We start from the raw sequence: 24,793 nt of genomic DNA on the forward strand, positions 1-24,793 counted from the left end.
CGAATGAAGAAATCGAGGAATCCTTCGAAATTGCGTATTCCGCGGAAAGTTTTCGGTGAATTTCGCCACTCAACGCCGGCAGATAGGCAACCGATGACAGCGTTTAAATATGCAGGAGTACAAGATGTAGCTGCGGTTGCCTATCCGCTGGCGTTGAACGGCGAAGTCCTCCGAAAACTCTCGGTATATCGATTCCAATTTCAAGCTCCAGAACATGAGAAATTAGTCAATTCTCTTGTTATACGTACCAAGGATTAGGAAAAAGTTTCGGTTTGGTAGTACGAAGCGAACAATGTAACACTGCTTCACGCCTCATTTCTCGAGTCCGGGGTGAATGTCGCTGTTTGGATAACATACGTGACAACCTTTTCGCACCGTGCACCCGGGTTCCCTCAACGCCCCTAATTGGCCACCCGGACTGATGGACAACGATCGTTGCAACACTTCGTGTCACCTTATTACGTACATGTGAGGTGCGGGCGGATTCGTTGCGTAGGATGTTTTTGGGGAAAAGGGGGAATAGGACGACCACGGGGGTTGGTTAGAGTGCGAAGGGCGGTGGGAGGAAGGGGTAGGCCGGTGGCCCCCCGCCTTCTGGCCCTCATCGGCCAAGCCAAAGACAACGGAATCTCGTATTCAGAGGCAGTCGGCGCGCAACCCTCCACCGAGAAGGGCGCATTCGACCACGCGGAATTCGCGAGTTTTCGGCGGGGAAATCTTAGTGGATTAGAACGAAGCCTTAACCTGAGGATTATGTTTGCGAACGAATGCTGGCCGACTGATAACGATAAGAGGATTCGTTTTTGTTGATCAACGAATTATTTTTCACTTTTTCATTCATTTTCTTGTAACTTTTGTTCTACTTAATTTCATTTTTGGATGGACGCCACGGGGGCGTCTGCAGCAGGAAACGCGGTGTTACCGACATCCGCGTCGTTCATCAACAAGAACCTTCTGGGTAATTGAAAGAGAGCAAAAAAAAAAAGAAAGAAACAACAATATCAGATTGTTAGCGAAAAAGAATAAACCTCCTTTAAGAATAACCTTCAAACGGAATAAATATATGCAAACTGCAAAAAAAAATCTGTGCGTGACATTCTAACGTCAATCAATTTTTTATAAACTATTCGTATGTTTGTACATCATTAAAATGCAAAAGACCAAACTGCAAAAAACAATTATAAATTATCCAGACGTAATTTCATTAATGTTTAATTTTTACGGATGATAACAATACGGTTTAATACCTACGGTGGTTATTCTAAAGAACGCCTGAAAAAGTTTGGAATTGAATTTGGGTATTTAGCCGGTTTCAATCTAGAACGTGATCGCCGTATACAGGCTTCTTCGCTTTCACGGCGATTAAACTAAATTCAGGTGCCCCGTGAAACTGCCTGACCGCGTGACACGCTCCGTTAAATTGAGATTAATTTACAAAGTGAAATTGTTTTAATTTCGTGAAAATTTTGTTGTTTCGCGTACTGAATTCAATAGGGGAAACGTCCCCACGGTGAGCGACGGGGAATGAGTTGAAAAATTATCAAACATTATTACTGCTGTGTACAATTTTTTATTTTTTTTTTTTACAAAACTTACTCACGGAATGAACAAAACAGCACGACACTTCAATTATGCTGGTTAAAACGTTACTCGTATGTTTTATATCCTTACGGATTTCGTTCCCAATTTTTAGTCGAAAATAAAACCACTCAATTTTCAGCGGCTTATGTTATACACGTTCTTCGATGAACCTTACTCACGATAAAAGTTTCCAACTAAGTTGAAAGTGGCAAAGCTTGGCATCCCTGTAAACCATCCCGAGATTCGAACGCCGCGCCGCGAATATAATGATCTCTGCTGCTTTTATATATTGAATTTTAAACCTTCAGAGCTGGACCTCGACTATTTGGAGAGGAGAGGCGGCGAGGTAATCCCGTGCGAAAATGCAGACAGTGGTTCGAAGGAGGAGGAAAGCCCGGCGGACAGTCTCGACCGAGTAAAGGTCGTCTTCCTCGGGGCACCGGGAGTTGGGAAATCCAGCATCGTCAGGGTAAGTGGATAATTGTGTAACATCCATGAAAGTGGGACTTGGGAGCTTGTGAACTTGAGGAGCTGCAGACTCGCGAAAATTGAGGACTGAAATACCATGTGAAACATCGCGCAGAGTCTTACGAAAACCGTCCGTATTCTCCGACCAAATTTAATACGAATCCATTTCCCGCGAATATTTCAATCGTTCAGAGTCTGTTGCAAGTGTATATTTGCACCATGATTCGCAAGTTTGTTCAGCCATATCCGCAATTTTCATACTCAAACAGAATACACGCGGTTATACATTCGTAGACGCGAATTTCAAATCCAATGTAAATTTTCGCTCGTGTAACTGCAGTAAACATTTTTATAGAATTTATCACCGCAATGCAGATATGACGGCGATGTCACTGTTAATTAGATGTTATTCGGGAATCGTTTCAGTTCCCGATGTAATTTACGTCTACTATTCGTATTCTGCTAACTACTAACTGGTGTTACAAACTGAAACAAGCAAGTGATTCTGTACAACAATATTCATCGAAACGTTGTGCAAGGATTTGAGAATCAAATTAAACCGGTATTCCATGCCCTTCGAATATGATAAATAGTAAAATCAATCGCGTTTCCACTGTGGACGATTTTAATGAACTATAAGACAACGAATTGCGGGTCTACTTAAGTGACGTATAATGCTAATTGAGACGGGAAAAAATGGTAGATTGTGTAAATTAATTTCCAGCCAACTCCTTAAGCAGATAATCAACGTCAAATTTATTTCTACGTAATATTGCTTCACATTTAGTTTTGAGTTTTGTGATTCGCTTACCTTGTTTAAACTTCAAAATTCACAGACTCGAGCGATGCCTGACCTGCGTTTGTGCACTGGCTTAAGCTATCAACAATGATTGGATTTTCCACAAGGTCGACCGCAATAGAATACGTAGAAACAGTTTGCTTTCGAAAATATGTACTTCCTCAAACTTGTATACTGCCAAATAAATTTCAGCATTCGTGCAAGCTTCGTAGAATTTTCTACCACATGATAAATATTTTCCAAACGAATTATAAAACTTTAACAGAACAGTAAAAGGGTTCCAACAATATATAATATGTTTCGGAAATGTGAAAATGATACAGGCTGTCTCGCTGAGACGCACTCGTATTGCTTTTGGTATACAAGACAAATTCTAGCGATCTTCTAAGCAGCAGGCAGAAACGATTGTAATAAGCGATTTCGAGGCGTTCCGAACTCGACAAAATCCCAGGCCAGACTGGCTCTACTTGGTCTCGACGCCGCAAAGATAAGTTTCATGTAATTATTGACGAAAGTGAGTCAAGTACCGTACCTACCCTCTGTTACGTTACAAATTCAAAATTTAAAATCGATGCTTCTATGATCTTACGAATAAGACGAGAACGATGCTGGATAGCAAGCATAAAAAAGGTTCGTTATTTTAGAGATCAATAGATTGTTCGAAATCATTCCTAAAGTTGTTGTTGGAAGGTGGAAAGAAAGAGAACAGAAAAAATAAAACGAATTACTGGAGGAGATGAACGGAGAGATGAGAAAGTTATCGGTTGACCAGTCAATTTTTCGAGAGATGGAATCCTCCGGTCGGTCCCTTCAGCTTTCGCTGTTATTCTTTAGTATTTTGATTGAAACAATTGTTTTCATTACTCTGCTTTGGCGTACTTCTTTCGCTTGTGCGAAAAAAAGAAAAATAACCGAATAAATGACAAGTTTGATTCGGTCTTGTTGGTAGACATTCGACATTGTATCATAACGAGGATAACTGTAGAAATAAAATTCGAGGTCTTGAGCTCTGGTTCCAATATCTATTAAACAATACTAATACTCGTTGCATGTATCGCAGCGTCTGTTTTAGGAGAATAATCAAACATGAGAACAGCCGCTCATGTAAAAGCTGGCTGGAAATATTTTTAATAGAAAGAACGGAGTAAAAAGGCCCTAAGTGTTTTGTACTGTACTTTAAAAATCATATTGTGCCCGGAAGGTGATGAGAGACAATCTTTTCTCTCGCATTTCGACAGTTCGTTATGACAGTAATTTGACGACTCGAATAATTATATTGAAATTGTTTATTTTTATTTATTTTTTTTTTTCTTCATTTGAGCTCAAACGTCTCTTCGTGTATGCTTCTCTTTTATCGCTGTTTTATTTTTACTGAAGCTATCGGTAGAATGATCGTTAAAAATATCAATCGACAAAGTTTCGTTTAATAGACGTTTTTTCTCATAAAAGATGTAAACAAAGCCAAAATACTGATTACTGTATACTATAGGATAAAATAGTAGTTCGACCATTTGCACTTAACGACAAAGGTTGGGAGAACTCTGGCAGGAGCTTGTATTTTAACTGCGCAGATACGAGGTTGAGAGGACTCGGTATCAAACAAGGACGTTGCCATTCTTGCTGGCCACCGCAGCATTTAATTAAAGCATGCAATTTGTGAGATAGAAATTGTTTACATCGGTAGCCCGCGCCGCTTTATTCCCCGAAGGAAGTTATCGATTTGACAAAATATCCTCGAGAAATGCCGGGGTAACCCAGTTGCGATGGAAGAGTGACGAGTCACCTACGATTTCCAGAAGTTTGAAAATTACACGACGAAACAAAATCCGAGAGAGGAAAACTCTCGACTTATAATCCATCGCTATTATCCGTCGTCCCAGTTAACTTGGAAAACTGAGAGAAAATGGCCAGCTCCTGTCTTGTCGGAAGAGGATTGGGGTTTTTATTTTTTTTTTTTTTTTGCATTTATCGAGCTCTGCAGGGCTGCTCGGGAGAATTTATGTGTATTGTTGGATCTAGACTAGCCGTCAGTTCGAAGCGGCTAGCTGCTTCGGCCCTCAGTGCTGAGAGTCTTCACTTCTGGGAAAAACTTTGAGAATTCGATTCTGCGTTCCCGTATCTGACAGGACTATGCGGTAACAATGGTTTTTATACGTGAGGCGACTTGAAGCTAGTTATAATTTCACCTCATTTTTTCCCCACTTCCGATACGAGATTTGGCACTGTAGCGTCACGTAGGGTATAGACCGGAGGTTTTTCTTGTAAAAAAAAAAAAAAAATAAACTAAACCCTACCAAAAGACGGTGTGAAACATCCTGCGTCGTGGAAGAAAGACCTGGGGGGAGACTGTGATGTGAATTGAAAATTACGAAGCACGAAAAGACGAATAATGTTGCGAGAATACCGAAATCTTTTCACCTTGTGTTAAAGAATTGCGGAGCGACGGAGCGACGATAAATCAAACCTTCTGGCAATGGCCCCGGAGGAATAGGGAAATAATGAATGTTGTTTGATACTTTTCTCATCTGCAATCCCGTACGCAAAACTTCATCTAACACCATTTGGCCCAATTTTCCTGGGGTGATTTATCTTGAGGGTATATACGAAAGAGACATCCAACGCGTATTCTTCGAACGGTTTTCCAATGTCTGAGGAGCCAAGAGATGTCACCCAAGCTTATCCTGAGAAAACAATGGCAGACTTATGATACCCCTTGCGAGCAACCTCATTTCAAGTTAAGGAAGTGTATCTAAATCACTAATAAGCGTAGATTTCCGCTTGGAATTGCCGGAGCTGATAAACGGGAAAAGTAAACAACGAGTCAACTTTTTCTGGAATATAAAATGAGAAAAACACAATATACAACAAAAAGAGAAGAAAAGAACGTAGCTTTCGTAACTGTGAATGATTGATGATACAATTGAGCATGTCATATTCATCCGGTGTTATAATTAAGCTCAATCTTCCGCGCTGTAACGTGTCTACGCATATCATTCAAAGGCTCAACTCGCAAGCACCAACTCCAATATTCTGAAGCACCGATCTCAAGAAATTAAGCGTGGGCTTACGGGATTTCGCCTCCGAAGTAATCGCTTATGAACTGAAATTAACGAATGAACAAACGGTTAAAAACCGCGCACAAAGGAGTGCTCCGAAGAGTGGGAAAGTTTAACGAACACAGTCGTACAGTTCGCGCTTTTCAGGGTGAAACTTACTTTTCCCCCCCTTGGTTTGACGGTAGAAATCCATCGGCTGATTCCGTTGGTGTAAAAGCACGGACGGGGTGGAGGATCTTTTTTTTTTTTTTGAGGTGAAAAAACAACCGGGGATGAACTTCATTGTGGGTACATACATACCTATATACCCAAAGAAATTTCATCCTTTCGAGCAACTTTTATCGACCGCTGTGCAGGACTTCTCCTGCGGGTAAAGTTAGATTGAACCACGATGCTTGAGCGATGCTGCTGATTGTCAACTTTTTCGAGGGGGGTCACGTGGGCTCAACCCTATTGGCCGAGGTTCGATGGAGTTCGGAGGGTAGGTGGAAGGTATATCGAATGTCTTCGAGTCCGCCGCCCGTAAAGCTTCGTCTCTGTGTACCTACTTTTGGCCAGGAGCTACAGAGATGGTGCGAAATGACCCTTCCAGCCGACCTTTCGGCTACTCTATCTTGTCACCCAAAAGCCACCCCGTCTCCTCTTATCTATGGATGTCCCGAGTTTCGAAGCCGATGCTGGGTTCGCTTATACTGCGTCAGTGTGTCCGCTCCGTGTCAAATTTGCTATGTGTGTATTGGGGACGAGAGAAAAGGGAAAAGGGAAAACACGTTAGAAAATCACCATTTTGGAAATCACCATCAAGAGACTAGCGATTACATAAAAATTGCCGCTGCGGCTTACCGAGATGTGCTTTTTCCCTTTATATATGGATACAGAGGTAACCCCTGAATCCGAGTTTAGGAGGTCGAATATATTAGAATTATTTTAAAACACGACGGGACTTGTAAAGTGGAAGGTGGGAAGTTGCTGAGAAAAATACACGATATTGCGGATTATTTTTGTAGCTTTCACGCACTTTGACTATGATTATATTTACAGCCTTTCATAAATTATAATATTATACCTATACACGCTCATTTGTAAGGGTTATGCATTTTTTGCGAACGACTCCACGTCATCGTCCGTTGACATATCACGCTAGATTTCCGCAGCGAAAGAAAAAAAAAGGAAAAACTTTCGGAGGATCATCCGAATGTTATTATACTCTATGCAGTGCGGATGCGTGTTAAGCATGATCACTCGAGAGTGCTTTTTTCTAGAATGAGGCACTTTTGACGTGCTAGTATATAAATTTGCGCGGTGGAAATTGCACAGCCCACTCTTCAAAGAGCCTTTATAAATGAACGAGTTTAATTTTCTTTCACGGACTTAAAAATTATTTTCAAAGTGTCAGTTGACGGTATAAAAAAAAAACAGCCCTGGATTACCCGTTGCATGAATTACCGCCACTTTGAGAATCTTCTTGTGTTTTCGGGCTTCCGCATGAGAGTTTAGGATTCATCCAGAATCGCTTCGAAAATCCCATTTTATATACATTCACAAATCCTCAAAGACACCTCTCATTTCGAATTTACGGTTTGGCGTACAATTTCTTCACGGTTTCGCAAGTGTGGGTATTTCCGCAACCTCTGAAAGTCCCCCGAGCTTTTTTGCACGTATCATAAAATGTTACGGTATCGCTTCTCTTAGCATTAGATATTGTCAAAACAGAGGAAGAATGTCTCTGAAAAAAACAAGTAACTTGTATGTTGGTTAGGAATATAATTGATCAACGTGTGAAAGAAATTAAATTCAATTATGAGAAATTGTTCCACAGCAATTTATTAATATTTCGTGTCAGGATTTTACCCTCAACATGGAGCAATCGCTGACAGGAAATATGGTGAATGGTAGATTAATTTGAAAGCGTATAACATAATAATTACTTGTCCCTTGAACTTGTTGAAAAAGAACTTCATTCTTATTTACTTTTTGTAAATAACCCACCTATCCATGTATTGGCGATCAGAAAAATATTCGACTTATAAATCATACCTTACAAATCACCGCCTTCCATCGTCTCTTTATATCCCCGACGCAAAGGAACTCATTTCCTGTACGTGATTGACTTCCGTTAATTTCCTAACGCGGTTCCGTTCCCGGAATTACATCTTGTTGATCGAAATCTCAGAGATCATTTCGAGTTGTTTGAGTTGGCCCAACATCGATACCGAAAAAAACTTGTTCGAACCCACATTGACAAAATAAAGAGACTGGCTCGCGGAACGATTGCAACTGAGAAAAAAATGGCACGGATTTTGAAGGAACTACATCGAAAGTCAGATCTGCTGATACGGCCGATGAAAATTTATATTGCAAAGAGAAGTCGATATGCGTAAAAACGCATCGATGTTCATTATCGCACATTCACTTCGAAATTCGGATTGCACCAGATCACCCACCAATTAGGTGAACGGTCACCTCGATAAAACGAACCGAGTGCTATGACAACAAGTTAACAAAGCTACCGACAAAGAATCCCCGGCTGATTAAACACCGGTAAAACAATTCCCTGAAGCAATTTCGGCTGTGAAACTGAATCGAAACTACCGAATCCGGTCACGTGCTGCGTCGCTGAATGCAGAACAGGGCTGAAGATTGCATCATCAAGTTGGAACGGTTGAAGGACCATTATTCCAGGTGTTCTCTACAGATTTTCTAATTTCCGTCTCCCTCGACATGTTGCTTCTCCCTTGATTCTGTTTTGAATATCAATTAAATCTTTCTACAAATTCCTTGTCGTACACGTGTGAACGTTTGCGCAAAGTCATGCGATGCACGAGATGAGATCGGGTACAAATCATGGTACGCGATGTGATATTAGGATGCTCTTGGCCTCAACGCAAGTCCAATTAATCCTGCGTGCCGCGCATGGGGCCAGAAACTGGCGTGTCGGTAGATTTCGCGTTTCTGCAACTGCAATGAGAAGAAGAACTAAGAAGACGATGGAAAAGATGCGCGGAATAGAGGTGCACAGATATAGGCGAGTAGCGCGGCGGAGATTCCGCGGTATAAGGCTGATACCATCGTATTCGCGTACAGGTTGCACAAAAGTGATACATGTATGATATAATACGCATGGATAACGGGTACATACGGACTGAGTGGGACGTGCATTTCGACCGATCCTTGCCAGAGAGATAAGCTCGAAAAGCTTCTTTTCATTTCCTTTCAGAGATGCAAGTCGTCGGTGGTTACATCAAAAATTTGTTACAGTAACAGCAAGAGTTGTTTAAGACTTACGGAAATCTGTCCTATTAAGCTACTCCCGCCGGTTTGCGGAAGTGAAATTTCCTGCGCCGAAAAACATCGCGTTCTTTACAGGAAAAAGCATCTTGGTCATGGAAAAAGAATATCCAGTTCTTACGCTCTGTGCCAGATTTCAATGGCAAGAATTTGTTACGTTGGCGGCTTTTTGCATCACCTACTGAGGTCGTATAATGTCTAAGTCTTTTGAAGCTTTAAGACCATGAAATATCACAGATAAGTGAAAGATGTATTCGATTTCCAAAATATAATTACCACACGTATTGGAAATCGTTGCTAGAAGGGAAAGGAACGAACGGTGTAGTCATGCTCTGAAAGTTGGAAGAGGAAGTCTCGATCATTGCACGGTGAAAGGACTTTTTGAATAGGAATATGTAGTACTTGGACTGAAGTGGCCTTGACTTTTAGGATCTTTTAAAGCTTCTTTTCAGGACCCAGTCTTACATCTCTTATTCAAGTTTCTTATTCTTGCCATTGTGTAACGCGCTTTACCTCGCCAACCTCAAAGTGGATACAAAACCTGACTTGGCGTTCGGAATACATGCTAAAAATATTTCATTTATCAAATGGTGCTTACACGATGTAGTTTAGAGGTTTATGTAAGGGTATAGGACAAACATAAAAGGGGGAAAAAGTAAATCCACGGTCACTTCCAAGATAGCGGAGAAAATAACTGCTGACTATGATTTATGTGTCTTTTTAACCGGTGCTGCTTGTCGGATAATCCTGCTGTCTCAGGATAATCGTGTGCTTTGCGTCAGTGATTATACAGTGGTTCGGTTATTCTTCATTTGTAACGTACGCGACATCGTTGAACGAATGAATCAGGGCCGCGTGTTACATGCAATCCTGACTATGTTTTCATGATTTTACATACGAATGTAATTTCGAAGTTATAGTATAATATATAATACGACCGTTCGATATCTGGCAACTGTATAGTTAGAGATGAATAAGTTTCGCATCTCTATGTATGAGGAGTTAATTTATACGAATCATAAGCGTCGATTCTTGTACCTTCGGAAAAAGCTTCGATTGAATTGTTCACGACTGTGACGTAAAGGCTCGGCGGAATTCCTGCGAACTTTTTACCACATCGACAAAGTATAGCCGGTAATTAACTCATATCAGCACAAATTCTTAAAATCGGTGAGCAAGGGATTTGAGTTACAGGATTGAAATGAGCCTGACTCTTGATCCAAATTACCAATTCTGTTGGCGATCGGAGGAAAAACCTTTCAGTCTGGAGATTTATATTCCATTCCGAGCTGTCACCGGATTAGATATCCATTCATGTTCAACTACGTTATCCGTGATTGGTATCGACTCGTTGATCGTTAGTCTGAAAATGGCTAATCTACATCAACGCACCTTCTCGCAGTTTCTTTACAGCGAAAGGAAACCAAATCCGCCCGTATTTGTTTCAACCGTCGTCTTTAGCCCGCACCCTAAACCCTTCGCCAAGACTTATAAATATAAAAATTGCTTCGCACAGCTGTCTTCTCCGAGCCACTAGAATCCTCTGCTCGTTTCCCTTCTTCGTTCGTGTTTTATCATATTTTTTTCTCTGAGTAATTCAGGGGAAAAAAAACTTTTTTAAAAGAAGTGTATATATCAGGGCACAGTAAGTTTTCTGAATTCATCCCTTCAATCTCCATATAAAATAGTCTCCACCTTCAACACGGTTCGTCACTTTACTTTATAAGTATAACACTTTTTCACCTGAGAAAATTGTTCGAGCTGCATTAACGTCGTTTCTAGTCTGATTTCTCACATAGGCATCCAGCCTCCAGGATCTTCTTTAAAATGCGAATGCGTTGTGTATTCGTGAATCGAATAGCTATACGGTATTACATACAGACCTGTGTATTTTCAACGTTAAAATCTCAGGTGAAACGCGTCGCGTTCCTTAGTTACCAAGTTTCGATTGACACCTGTCTCGGTTCGGCGGATCAGGAAAGAATACATTATCTACCGCTGATATATTTTCACGCGTCATTTATTCCTTTCAGCAATTCGTCTGGAGCGAATTCTCCGAGGAATACAAGCCGACGGAACGAAGAGAGACATTCTACCCGAGCGTTGTGCTGGCGGATCGACTTTACGAACTCAAGATCTCGGATCTACCCGCCATTCCATATTTCCCCGTCAGTTCACACCTCGAATGGACCGACTTCCGTTACTATGGATTGAGGAGCGCTACTGCCTATGTCCTCGTCTTCGACCTGAGTAATCAGGACACTTTTCAGGTGAGCGTACGTGAATATAGCGTCATTCATTTTTTACCGTCAGATATATTGGATACTTATTTATTTGTCCGACAACGCTAGAAGCTGACTGCAAATACTAATTGCCGTTGCTATTATTAGTTACTGCTTGGAATGAAAAGTACAAGCTAATGCGTAGATCCGGTTGGTGTATTGATGATTCTATCGTTGTGCATTGATGCAGTGGTCTGTTAATAACCGTATCCGACGGATGGTAAAGGGATGGTACAGTACGTTTTGTCTATCGGAATGAACGACGTTGTGAATGCCCAATCTGAGTTAGGGTAGCCAAATATATTAATCGATCAAATCTGACGTCGATATCTTCTTCCCTACTCACGTTGTGTCGTCGCCAATACGTCGAATCGTTCGAATGTTCAATACTTATGCATTGATCGTGTACCCGGATTCCATGATTTACGTATATGAGAATAATAATGACGAACGCTCCGTTAAATATACCCAAATACAAAATGAAGGTCGGAAACAGAAAAGATAAATTGATTTACCATTTTACAGAAAACGGTGGATTTGAAGGAACAAACAGGTGGGATTCCTCGTAAACAGTTTCACAAAAATCTCGATGCTGCATAAACTTACGACGTTGCTTATTCAATTTTTTTATGCTACACTGATATCAAGTAATTACCGTAGCGACAAACTTCTCCGGGATTCTTGTTATAGGATGTTGACGTTTGATAACTTTTTTACCTTACTCGTCTAGTTTACATATAAAACTTCTGATGGTTCGCTACTTTCATCTGATATAAAATATTTATAATTCAGAAGTCTATCCAGCCGGCAATCATAAAATGTTTGTACAAACTTCATTTTCGCGTATTGCCCGAGGGCTTGAAGATTGCAGACTCTGTACTTTGAATATTCCTGTTTTCTTTTTCCCGACATTGCTTATTTTCTCTTCTACTCGAGCGATATTTCAAAAATCTAATATTATACGCAAATACAAATGTATACGCTTCTCTACAGATAATAAAAAAGTGAGATGAATCCCCAAAGTGAACATCGATAGAATATCAAGAAAAAATGACAGGCTTATTTCAAAATCGTCGAGGAAACTTATTACCTTATAAAAATCGAATTATGTACTGCTTCTGGATTCAAGACTGTATTATCCTTTTCGGCGAAGTGAACAATTCGCTTTTCCGCAAAGTTCCTAGTAGGCCGAGCCCTTTCTCCAGGCTTGTCGCGCTGCCATATTGCAAATACCTGTGGAACGTGACTCTTTCCGTTGTGTGCGAGAAACCGTAGGGCCCATAAACGTTCCTGTGATCCTTTAAGTTCTTTGAACCAACCTCTGCTAGAGCTTTCTCTTGTACCTTTCAAAAATTAACCCCTCGCAAAAGTATTCGGTTCCCGCGTGTTCGTGGCTCAGCTTAGAAATCCGAGACGCGCGTGCAGCCAATGTCAAGTTCCTCATAAATCCTCGACAGATCGGACATCCTGTAAGTCAAGGATGTAGGTTCGTCTCAAGGGCTGAAAAAAGTCAAAAGACTCACAACCGGGGCGGCAAACAATTTACGTATTTCGAACCAAACGTATAATTCCGGACTAGTAGTTGAGTCCTTCGGGACACGCTATTTTCTACACCAATTCGGGTTGACTGTCTATCTGTAGAAGGGAAGACCTAATAAAAATTTCCCAGAATCCAATTACTGGCTTTTATTACAGCCACGACAAATGGAGGTGACTGCAATCCGGACTTTTATTACGAATTCACTACAGTTAATTTTCCGACTTTCGTGCAGTAGACGTTGAATAATATCTCATGTAACAACGCGTTACGAGACAAAAACGCTTTGAGCAAAGGATGAAATGTAGCAAAAATACCGGGGTAAAAGAGACTGAAGAGATCTTCTTGCAAACGTTTGGCAACTCCCTGTTTTCATACCGGAATCGTAGTAGACAAATAAGTAAAAATGATATATAAAAACCGGAAATAAAGGAAACGAATCATTTCATGTCCCGCGAACTCGAAACGCTCTTTTTTATCGAAAGAAAATTATTTCAGATGACGAACTGGTTCGTGTGTTACAGTACATCAGAACCCTCCGCGAACAAATTTACGAAGCACGAGATATGAGAGGAGTTCCTCTCCTCGTCGTTGGGAATAAGCAGGACAAACTTTCTGCCAGCGTAGCTTCCGGCACGAGGTACAGAGACATCGTCAATTTGGTACGGAAGCACTGGAGGTGCGGTTACGTCGAGTGCAGTGCCAAATTCAACTGTCGGGTCGTTCAGGTAACTGCATACGAAGTCATACCAATATTATAAGATGTAATCGTAAAGCAGCGCATTTTTTTAGGAATTTGCACTTTGCTACAATCCTTTTTAATTTGAATGCACATCTCGAGGTAAAATCTGAGTAAGTCGAACGAAGCTGTGGAAAATAATGACAAATCATCGTAAATCGTTGACTTTTAGTGAAACAATGGTCGTCGTATCAGCTGTAAAGAAACGAACAGAGACCGGGGTGAAAAGTAAGGGTGATGTTGACGTCACGTATAAAGAATGAGTGATAGAACGATCTGTCTTGGACGCGATAAGACCGTCTTCAAAAAGGTCAAACGTAAACTTTGAATATATATTAGCCCGGGTTCAACAACTCAGTCGAAAGGTTGCGTGTATAAATCGATTTTTAAATCAATCACGGTTGGGCGCATATTTCCAGAACGCTATTTCTCTTCCATTTTTCATGCTACTTGTCTTTGTTCTTACAAGTATTTTGACAGCGTGTTTTCGAAACTGGGAGTAAAATATATCATGTTGAAAAATAACGACGGCGAAAACAAATATATTGTTTATAAAATTTGAACACGTCGGTGAAAAGTTTTCGTTGCTAGATGACATTTCATGGTAAACCTGGAGTATCAGTGTCACTTTGCAAGCACCTTCCGACCCTTTTGCATTCACGTCACCGTAGGAATGCCAGGGATATAAGAGTTGAGGGAGGGGCGGCTAAATTTATCACATAATATTAGAAAAGGGGTGAAACTCTATAGGACAGAATGTGATAAGGGTGAGGAAGGACGGTCTAAGGTGGTGGAAAATAGTGTGTCGTAATATTGGGGTGGACCGGAGACGGAAGCCGTTGGTGAATGATGGGAAAAGATTTTTGCTTTCACTAGATTTTCGGAATACCATAATGTAAGAAAGAAAAGGTATCGAAAATCTAGAAATGAGGCAGCGAAACGGTATACGCAAGTAATTTTCAATACGAGGAAATATCTATTCAACTTCACACTCGAACCAAAGTTTACCCTTGACTCCCTCGGCAGAGAAACTTGCTCAGCAAGTCAAGTAAGTAAGTACGAAAGACATTTTCTCGAAATCTCAAACACGCGCGACTCGTATCATTGTTCAAAATTTTCGGCAGTCGATGGCGTTGGATAAGTTCTTACCATTAATTAAAACAGGAAAAAAAGGTGTCTCAGAGTCAAAATTAAGATCAATAAAATACAGTTACACAAACAAAATCGGGATATCGATTTGGTAGACTTGATGAAATGATATACCAGCTGTTCTCCGATAATATCAAAACACCGAAGCTCAATTTCCGGTACATTCAAATCGGCTATCGCAATGGGACGATACGTCGAAGCTTAAGTTATCCAAATATCTCGTTCAAGTAGCAGAATACTTTCTGTGACGCAAGAGACGCAAAACAACAATTAATATGGGCTTGGGTCACCGGTAGAGGCGTTAGAATCAGCACAATTAATAACGACCCTTCAGCTGCAGTGCGACATATGTGGGCTCTTGCATTATACATGGATTCAGTGTACCGAATTAATTCCAGGTGTTCAGGGAATTAATGAAGGGTATCCAGGCGGTGGAAGGAAGACCACCCTCACCGTCGCCGACGCCTTCGCAGCCGCTGAGAGCCCATCCCCATAACTCGAGCGAGAAATGTATTTTTCTTTGACATTAGAGGAAATTTTCTAAGGTATTCAAAGACGCGAACAATCACGATGTATTCCCCTTTATTGTCAGAGGCTCAGTTTGAAAAGCAGTATTAAATTTCGGCCCCAAATACGCAGCTCAAAACTTACGCAAGATCCCCGTTATGCGTGTCGTATATTATATATACATATACATCCATACATATATATCTATATATATATACATGTATATTTTTTGGAAAAAGTCGGAGAGAAGTAAGCTCCATATCTCGTTATATTCGCCAAGTTGCCACACGATTAGGCATAATACCGTTCAATCGCGTTTTACCCCAGGATCTAGCCCATCCTCAACTTATACAGATCGATCAGACCTGGATCATCAGTATCGCGTCTCAAGTTCTGATATATGAGCAGTGAGCAAACACAATTAGGAGTCCGATTTCGGGTGCGTATTACCGTTCAATATCCAGGCAACCCTTGCCAAACTCTCCAGCGGCTTATAACAACTCCCGGAAACCCGAGACTTCACCCTGCAGGTAGGCTGAGGAAAGTAGGGATGAGAGCGACTAGGTGAAATGGCGTATCGCATGTTGAATACGTATTATACTCATCAACGGATAAAAAACAATATAACATACATGTAATATAAAAATATAAGTTATACCGCGTCGTTACCCGTACATATATACTAGAGTGTTTCAAACAAACCGACTTTTTTTTTCGAACAACATTGACAAATCTTCCGAGCGTCCCTCAAAAATGACCTCGGTAAAATATGAGCTCTTAATATTTATATTTAGAGGTGGCGATTCTCAATTTTCTATTTCCCATTTAAATAACATGGGAAAATTTTTTTTTTAAATTTAGAATCTTACTGCTCGAAAACGAATCAGTGTGAAGATATAAACAAAACATGTTCTTGTAGGAAATTTTACGCTCTACAAAAAAGATCTGAATAAAGGTTTTCGTAAGGTAAGTCGTTTCGGAGTTATCAGGCCTCAAACATCGAACCGTTTGAATTAATGATGTTATTAATTTATAAATGCTACAAAACTGACTCATATCGTTGATTAATGAAATTTGTTAATTAACATTTCATTGGAAGTCTATAGTTTTAATTTTAAAATCAATAATATTGTGTATTTAAGTGATATGAGTCAGTTTTGTAGCATTTGTAAATTAATTTTTTTTATTATTTTATTAATTAAACACCATTATTTCAAACGGTTCGATGTTTGAGGCCTGATAACTCCGAAACGACTTACCTTACGCAAATCTTTATTCAGATCTTTTTTGTAGAGCGTAAAATTTCCTACAAGAATATGTTCTGTTTATATCTTCACACTGATTCGTTTTCGAGCAATAAAATTCTAAATTTTTAAAAAATTTTTTCCCATGTTATTTAAATGGGAAATAGAAAATTGAGAATCGCCACCTCTAAATATCAATATTAAGAGCTCATATTTTACCGAGGTCATTTTTGAGGGACACTCGGAAGATTTTTCAATGTTCTTCGAAAAAAAAAAAATAGTCGGTTTTTTTGAAACACTCTAACATATACAACACAAGATATTAAATCATTGTACGCCATTATAGGGGTAGATCCGCTCAAGCAATAGTACCTATATATATTTTATTAATTGTTGAAAAGTTAATAATCATTAGCCTGTAAGTGATTACTAGACGGTGAAAACATTAAATAATAATAATAATAATAATAATAATAATATTAATAATATGTGTTATTGTTGTTTACATAAATAATGTTTATGCAACTTTATATCATTATATATGTATATACATATATTACGATATACCTATTAGAGCTCGCCACGATGCAGGAAATGAAGAAATCCAAAATTCGTATACAATGATATATTTATGCACAAGTTTTGAAAATACGGATCAATTTTAATTGATTTAATTAATTAAGCCTGGCATCGTACACGATGCTTCCACTGTTGTTTATAGAATTGTAGCTTGTAGTCGCCGTCTATAGAAAATCATCGTTTTACGTGAAACTTGAAGACGAGGAAATATGAAAATTTGTGAATTTCTCACTGCACAGTGGCGACTAATGTGTACTGCAGTCAAACTCCGCAATAATCAATTTCCCTGTATCATATAAAATATTCACGGTATTTGGAAAGTCGAACTTATCTCACTGCAAGACGTAGGTACTTTTATTTTTATTCGATTGTTCCGTTTCAAAGTTCCGATGGGCAGCGAACAGACTGTTGCGGAGTTTAACTGTAAATGGAAAGGCTGTATACTCTGTTGTTGACTAATAAAAATTTGCTAATCGAGAAAACAATCGATGAGATAAAACAACAAGCACCACCTTTTTTGCCCGTAATCCTTGCCTTTCCGCCAAATAAAACCTTCAATCCTGACACCGTTTTCTTTCAGTCACTAAATTCCAAATCTCTGTGATGCCAGACATTGTGCACACCATCTTTCGCAACAGCGGACTTTGCGCGTCTCTTACCGTCGCGGTGTTAACGGAATTGGAACGAGAATGCTGAAATTCCTCATCGGAACGCAACGTCAGTTACACCGTGTAACCTCAAAATATCGAAATTATGCTACAGCTGGGACAGGAAACATCGGACTTGGTCAATCTGAGACGCTGCAGGTTTCGAACATTTTCTACAAACCTCAGTAACGATACTAAGTCAAATTTACTTCCTTGAAGTGTGAGAAATGAAATAGATCAATCGGCGAATTTAGAACAAAGCTTAAACTTGAGAACATGAAAAGATATACACCAACTATCTCATAACAAAGAGATGAACATTCATAAATCAGTATAAAGTTGAATTAAATCGTAAAGTAATTATAACCAACCTAATAAAGAAAGGAATGAGATTTACGTCAAATAATAGCGACATTACCGATTAACCGTGAAAATTTCGAGAAATCTAAAAAGCTCCTACTCAGGTTACAAAAGTCTAAAAATCTCGCATGAAGTAAACTCGAGAGTCTTTGAACTGATTTACTTGCAAACAAGCTTCCTAAATGTTATAAAGAATTCACAGCAAACCCTCACAGATAGAAGTAAAAACGGACAGGTTTTTTCTCTACGAACTTTGACATATTCATCAAAGGACTAAGCACGATCTCTCTGACGAGTCTCACTGTGACGAAATCTTCTTAGCAATCCGCTCAGAGTACAAACAGAATACCGTTCTCCAATGTTCGAATCTGATTAAAGTATGCAAACCGTAAAGGTGAGCACGACTCGAGGGACGCCGAGCACCAGCACCGACCTGAAAGAAGCCCTCTGCGAGAAAATACCGCTTTATCACGATCTTCTGAGGAACTTCCGCCTCCGTCACGGTGCATGTGTCGTTAGTCATCTTACCGTCGACGACCTTTATCAGGGATTGTCAGATGTCAGCACAATGGTCAGAGAAACTTCGGAAATCGATCAAAAACTTGGGGTATGATTTTCCGAACCTTTGTTACGGCGGCTTTAAAGAAAAAGCGAGCTAATTGAGTATAAAAAATTTTGAACTATTGCCGAGAGACAGCAGGTGATTTTTGTATCGAAATTTGATCTATTGGCAATAATGATCGTTTTCTTTTTCTTCGTCAACACGGCAAGTGAAGTGTTTCGTAAATACAATAAAAAGGTTAACCGGTTCATTCTCATTTCCTCTCAATAACCCTTAACTTATCGACCGAGCCTTTGGAGATTTCGAGATTGTAAGTATCCCGTTGGAAACAATCTTTGATCGGTGATTGGAAAGTAAATTATTCAGTGCTGAGCATAGATGGATAAACTGCGTTATTAGACTTGGTGGAGTTTCGCGGTATTTTACTCGAGGCATGATAAATGGTTTCAGTAATGTTCAAAGTTCCGAGACCCGAAAAATCAACTTGCGTGTGCTACTTTAATGTAGAGAGTGAAACTGTAAGAGAAAATAAATAAAAAGAAAAAAAAAAAACAGGGCGCGAGTGGAAAACGGAGTTTATCATTCACTGCTCTGGGGCTGCAGAGTTCCCCAAAGCAGAATGGCAAACAGTATAAATAATGTCGAAGTGGAAGGCGAAGGTCGCCCGCCAGACAGGGTGTCAAAATAACTCACATGAACCTGCGATTTCGCAAAGACCATTGTTCCTTCCTTTAACCTTCAAAGTTCCTACAGGAGTTTTGCTCGGTTCTTGGCCGCATGACTACTAATTAATACACATTAGCTCGCGGGTTGGAATAGAAAAAGAAAGAGCGAGGGATATGGAGAGGAAAAGGGGGAGACGGGGGAAATATTTCAATTCGTTATACGGCTTACTAATAAAATGAATTTCACCGAGCACACCGCTCAGAACGTAGAGCTGCTCCAGGAGCCCTTTCGTCCTGACAGGTCTGAGAAAATAAATCGTTACCACCATGAACAAAACACTTCGGCGGCTGTAATTATGTAACGACAAGTCGGAGACGTACCCTTGGGTATAATTACCGTAACCTCGTTACGGTACACGGCTTGTCTAATACGGTTATACGAGTAATTTCAGATCAAACCACACAGACTATTACCCCACCTACATTAACGTTTCTTAGTCACGGATTGTTCAGCAGCGGAAAATCGTGATGAGAAAGTTTTAAAAAGTGTCTATTTAAAGAATATCTCCTCTTTCTCTTGCTACTGAAAGCTCGTATAACAACTCGAAGATTTGTTCGTTACCTCGATAGCATCAGAGTATTAGAATCAGCTTACGATTAGTTATAATCCAACGGTATCAAATCGTGATCATACCTTGTAAAGAGTACGAGTCCATCAATCGTTGGTAAATATGAGAGTAAATAATTGAGTTGAACCAATTGAAAAATTGCCTGAAGGGTAAAAAGTTTAGGTGGAATGAGAAATTTTCAAACGCTCTGAATTGATGCTAGGAGTATCTGGAGTGTGTAAAGAGGATCGCTTTCGAAGTGGAGAGTGCTTTTTGATGAGAATGAGCCAACGTTGAAGCCTCGTTAAATTTCTGGAATTTTCTCGCCGGGTACCGGGCTGAATTTACTGTTTTTTCATCAAAATAACAAGCAGGTTAAGTATCGAGGGCTCGCCATCCCCGAGGTCGTCGCGCTACTCCCACGCCGTGGAAATTCACCCTCTCCTGAGGCGGTATTCTGGCTCCTGTTAACCGGTGACGTTCCCACACTCGAGCAAACCGCATCCTTAACGGCGGACTGGGCTTCGCGACGCCTAAGGCGAAGAGAATGGTGGTCCGAAAGAGGCGGAGGGATTGTTGGTGCCGTTCTCCAGGCTCTTCCGAAGACCGTGTCGCCTCTTGGAAGACTGTGCATAGCTTTAACCACCCTTGAAGCGGACGAACACGCACAAAGAGCCATGAAAACCCGAGCGATGTCGCACACGCATTGGGAAGTAAGCATAAATCTCCATCTGCCGTCTGACCTTTGTAATATTTACTGTAAGATCAACCCTTGTAATATTGACCGTATCTGTTCCGTTCGATACGAAACCCATTTTTCGTCTCCTGCCGACAAAAAGTACGCTTACGAAGACTGCATGGAACTGCTGGCCGCATTGCCGGCGATTGTTGGTCTCGTGAGTAAGACTCAGAAGTTGGATAACGCTAGCGAAGAGGGTGATTGGGTGGATTTTCTGCTTCAATGTCTAGGGAACATAGCTGCGGACGACAAGGGAAAGAAATCGTCGCTGGGCGAATTCCTGCGACTCTATATCACAGTAAACGCGTAAGTTTCCCACCGGAAAACTAAAATCAATAATTATTATAATTAAGGAAATTAGGATACCCTGATAAACATTAATGGCAAGTGTGATAAGAATAGTGAGTTGAGAAATCGTGTTATAATCCTATGATTGGCTGACAACGAGTAAAGAGATCAAAGAGATCGTTGAGTTTTGTAAGATCTTTTTAAATCCAGTGCAGGTCCGCGAGATTTCGAAAATTTCGCGACCCAGAAACGCAGAGTATTCGCGGAGTATTCGCATATACGTGTCAGTTAATTATAGTCGTCCACACCCTCCGTCAGTAATAGCTTCACCCGTTATCTCTCGGTGTTGACATTTCTCGACAAGTTACACTACAGAGCCAGTCTTTATTTCACCCTCCATATAAGCTCGCAATCAACTGAAGTTCGAATTACCCAAGTTAACCAATTTCGTTAAGCGACGAGGACGGCGGTTCCCCGGGTGCACACACGACGCAAATACTCGGAGATGCGATATTAGACCCAAGTCAGGCGTTGGCAGCGGGTGCATTGGCTTACGGAGACGAGCCCAGAGGCGGATCAATGCTGCAGGTATGAATAGTTGCAATAAACATATACCGAGAGAGTTCGTCGAGTCTCCAATATCGTCTGAAACGCAGAAAAAAAAAAAACGAGGATAAAGATAGAAACGAACGATGTAACCATCCCGCAGTACATGCTGTTTCAAAAAAACCTGCAACACGCTCTGGGCGCGAATCCCACGGAAACGGCGATAAGGAACTACCTTTGGCACCTGGTGAAGCGGCAGGGTGAAGTGGCCGGATACAAAGAGTCTGAATTCTGCGATCCTAGGTACGTCGTACTCAGGAACTACGGGAGGGAACGTCTACCGGAGGCAGCGGAGGTCAAGGTAACTCCCGTGGGAAAGCGGAATGCCTGTACACCGTATGACACATCGGGAAGTCGAAGGCACGACACCTGTTGACTTACGGTTATTGGCTCGGCGGCCAGCAGCCACTCCAAAATCGTTTCAAGCCTATTCCATAACAACGGGCTCGCAGATTACAGACGTGAGAATTTTCTATATCCATTTGGGGGTATCAGGTGTTGGATGAAGCAGCCGCAACTGCGATGTTCCGGAGATAGTACGATCTGTATGGTTTTTTTTTATTGGAAAAGTTATTTGCAAGCTGTTTTTACCTTACCGTAGGAGCGTTGAAGCCACCGATTTGTCTTTAAAGTCGAGCATTAGCAAGCGATAGGTATCACGAGTTTGACGATTTTCTAACTTAGGTTCCAAGTTTAACACTCGTAATTAAACGCCGAACGACGCGCTGCTACTCGAAAGCGATATTTAAGTTTCTGACAAGAACCCCTTTACGGTTGCAGCTCTCGCGGACTATTTCAAAAGTTTTGATTCCTATCTTGAACCAGGCGAAAGCGAAGAAATCTTGGCCCGAACACAACGCGATTGCCGCTCCCATTTTACAAGTAAGATATTCACACAATTATAAGTATACTAAAAGAACAACGGGGAACGAGAACATTTGTTGAATGGTTGCGAAGACTCGGGTGCCATGTAGAATTAAATCGCATGCGCAGCTACTGCGAAGAGCAAAATGTATTGTGATATTTTACTGCAAATGAGATGGTAAGTTGCTGCAACAGTTTTGAAATCCGCCATAAATAATAATGAGTAGAAAGCACGAAACTGTAATAACTTCGAAATGTAACTTTAACAAGAGGAATAATAAGAGAGGCGCCTTACGTCAATAAAATCATGCACACCTCCTGTGTATGACACTGGTATCACACCAGGGTCGCTGGAGATCTCGCATCAAAGATCATTGCGTAGAAACCGACATATCCGGGATACTCTTTAACTAATATATTTCAAGGCGAATTGGTTATCCGTAGCAAAATGAAACTTTAAATATGGAAATAAAATTCATAAAACAACGAAGTGCCGGAAAACGGATCAATCTACTCAAAAAATCATAACTCACTGAATTTTCAATATTTTGAGCTGAATATTGACTGAATAACTCTCAAGACACAGATAATGAGGAAAAAAATATATGGAGAAACTGCGCGATGAAAAAAAGGTATTTATTTCAGTGAGTGAAGTTGAATATTTTGGAAAACGAATCAATTAACGATTTTTACGATATTTCATCATTTATCCTGGCTCAAATCAGATTATTTTGGATTTTTTTCATATGGAATTCATGGTGAAGATAACGTGGGGTCATTTTGACTTCGGTATGCAGCGTAAGGGTTAACGACACTCTGATAAAACATTACGTAAACGACGTTTACACATGCAATTCGATGGAAATAACATTTCTTAACTGAAGCATTGGTCCTAAAACAGAGATGTAGTCGGAAAATGTTCTCGACGCTAAACATATTACAGCGTAAAATATATGAGATTATTACGTTGAGTTTTCTAACGAGTAGATTCAAAACCGATCAATTCGATGATATGTGAAAGAATACCCTTAAAGAGTATCCGGATGTATATCGTTAGTTTATTTATTGTTTGGTACAGTCCAAAATGCAATTCATTATTTCTCTTATGCTGTTATTTATAATAGTTATGCAACAAATTCATAATTAATTGCATTACTCCGAATCACTTCCAAATTATATTTCACTGCTCGCAAATTCAAGAGAAACCATTCCCGTTAAAACGTATAACCCCGACTTGACGGAAAATAAATAAAACGAGTAACTTCAATAGCGTTAAAATTATAAAAACGGTTTCATACATCATATTATGTACGTACATTCTACCGTGTCGGTTTTGGAATACGGTATCAAATAACGGCATTGATCAGCATTCTTGCAGCTGGTATTACGAGGTTTACCTATACAGCCAATAAAAAATTGCCAGCACACTCACCTGAGTGCACGTAGTACATCAAATACCGTAGTAGTTTCGTTAAACAATAAAAATTGTGCTTTTCCCCAGAATTGCATAAGTTGTACACCTTTTCATCATTTTATTCCGACTACACGCAAATATATGTATATTTTTGACCAGTATTATGGCCTCCGGGACATGGCGTTCAACCAGGTATTGTTGTGCATGTCCCGTGCTCTCGGAGCTGTCGCTTCCATGATTTGGGCCAGAGCTATCAACGCGCCCGTGGAACGCCCGAGGTCCAGTTGCTCTTACACCTACATGAATGCCGTTAGCAAAGTTCGGAAAAAGTCGAAAAAATACTCTGTGAGCTACATCAAGCAAGTCCCAAAGTAAATTGTCGATACGTAATAATAAGAAATAATTAGGCAGACTTTAACAGCAATTTACAAATCAATAGTATATGTATAAATAATCGATTCACATTGGTGTATATAAATCAATTATATATTGTATCCTGTTCATCTGCCGAATCATATAAAAATAAAAATCGCTTTTAGATAACTCGATCGTAATTTCGTATGTACTAAGAATCGTTTATTGTACTTGTATAACATGTTATCGCGCATCAGGATGGAAGCCGGTTGGTATCGCGCAGCGTTGCAGAAACTAGATTTCTTTTCATTTCCGTTGTAAAATGAACGTATGTTGCAATATTGCATATAGCCTACACGGTAATAATTGATAACTTGATAAATATTATTGCGTTACGATGCAAATAATTAGTTCCACAAGTGCGGAAGACCGAGTAGGGAAAGTATACAAAGTAGCC

At 40.2% G+C, this 24,793-nt stretch overlaps 3 protein-coding genes across 18 annotated transcripts in view; 2 read left to right on the forward strand and 1 right to left on the reverse strand.

Moving 5' to 3' along the window:
• Positions 1-24,793, reverse strand: part of LOC124214634 (uncharacterized) — a 104,455-nt gene that overhangs the window by 20,571 nt on the left and 59,091 nt on the right. The gene's annotated exons all lie outside the window — the stretch shown is intronic.
• On the forward strand, positions 672-17,704 carry LOC124214646 (ras-like protein family member 10B). 2 transcript variants are annotated; one of them, XM_046617141.2, is made up of 6 exons: positions 672-958; positions 1,890-2,050; positions 11,226-11,462; positions 13,536-13,739; positions 15,298-15,444; positions 15,734-17,704. In XM_046617141.2, exons 1-5 carry the CDS (start codon positions 880-882, stop codon positions 15,421-15,423), a joined length of 807 nt encoding a protein of 268 aa, XP_046473097.1. In that variant the 5' UTR covers positions 672-879; the 3' UTR covers positions 15,424-15,444; positions 15,734-17,704. The 2 variants fall into 2 exon arrangements, with proteins under 2 accessions (XP_046473097.1, XP_046473096.1); XM_046617140.2 differs by having other exon boundaries at positions 15,298-17,704.
• On the forward strand, positions 18,616-24,382 carry LOC138190719 (citrate synthase-like). Its single transcript, XM_069134846.1, has 7 exons — positions 18,616-18,843; positions 20,446-20,784; positions 20,911-21,116; positions 21,554-21,686; positions 21,808-22,005; positions 22,485-22,586; positions 24,142-24,382. The coding sequence occupies exons 1-7, from the start codon at positions 18,616-18,618 to the stop codon at positions 24,355-24,357; spliced, it is 1,422 nt and encodes a 473-aa protein (XP_068990947.1). The 3' UTR covers positions 24,358-24,382.

The sequence above is a fragment of the Neodiprion pinetum genome, chromosome 3 (assembly GCF_021155775.2).
Source record: "Neodiprion pinetum isolate iyNeoPine1 chromosome 3, iyNeoPine1.2, whole genome shotgun sequence".
Taxonomy (NCBI): Eukaryota; Metazoa; Arthropoda; class Insecta; order Hymenoptera; family Diprionidae; genus Neodiprion; species Neodiprion pinetum.

What these genes read in the sequence shown, in the direction of transcription:
- LOC124214646 (XM_046617140.2), top strand. Translation starts at nt 880, where the DNA reads ATGGACGCCACGGGGGCGTCTGCAGCAGGAAACGCGGTGTTACCGACA. An exon ending in CATCAACAAGAACCTTCTGG is followed by an intron (nt 959 to 1,889) that starts GTAATTGAAAGA and finishes TTAAACCTTCAG; the next exon opens with AGCTGGACCTCGACTATTTG. An exon ending in GGAAATCCAGCATCGTCAGG is followed by an intron (nt 2,051 to 11,225) that starts GTAAGTGGATAA and finishes TATTCCTTTCAG; the next exon opens with CAATTCGTCTGGAGCGAATT.
- LOC138190719 (XM_069134846.1), top strand. Translation starts at nt 18,616, where the DNA reads ATGCAAACCGTAAAGGTGAGCACGACTCGAGGGACGCCGAGCACCAGC. An exon ending in CTCTATATCACAGTAAACGC is followed by an intron (nt 21,117 to 21,553) that starts GTAAGTTTCCCA and finishes AATTTCGTTAAG; the next exon opens with CGACGAGGACGGCGGTTCCC. An exon ending in GAGGCGGATCAATGCTGCAG is followed by an intron (nt 21,687 to 21,807) that starts GTATGAATAGTT and finishes ACCATCCCGCAG; the next exon opens with TACATGCTGTTTCAAAAAAA.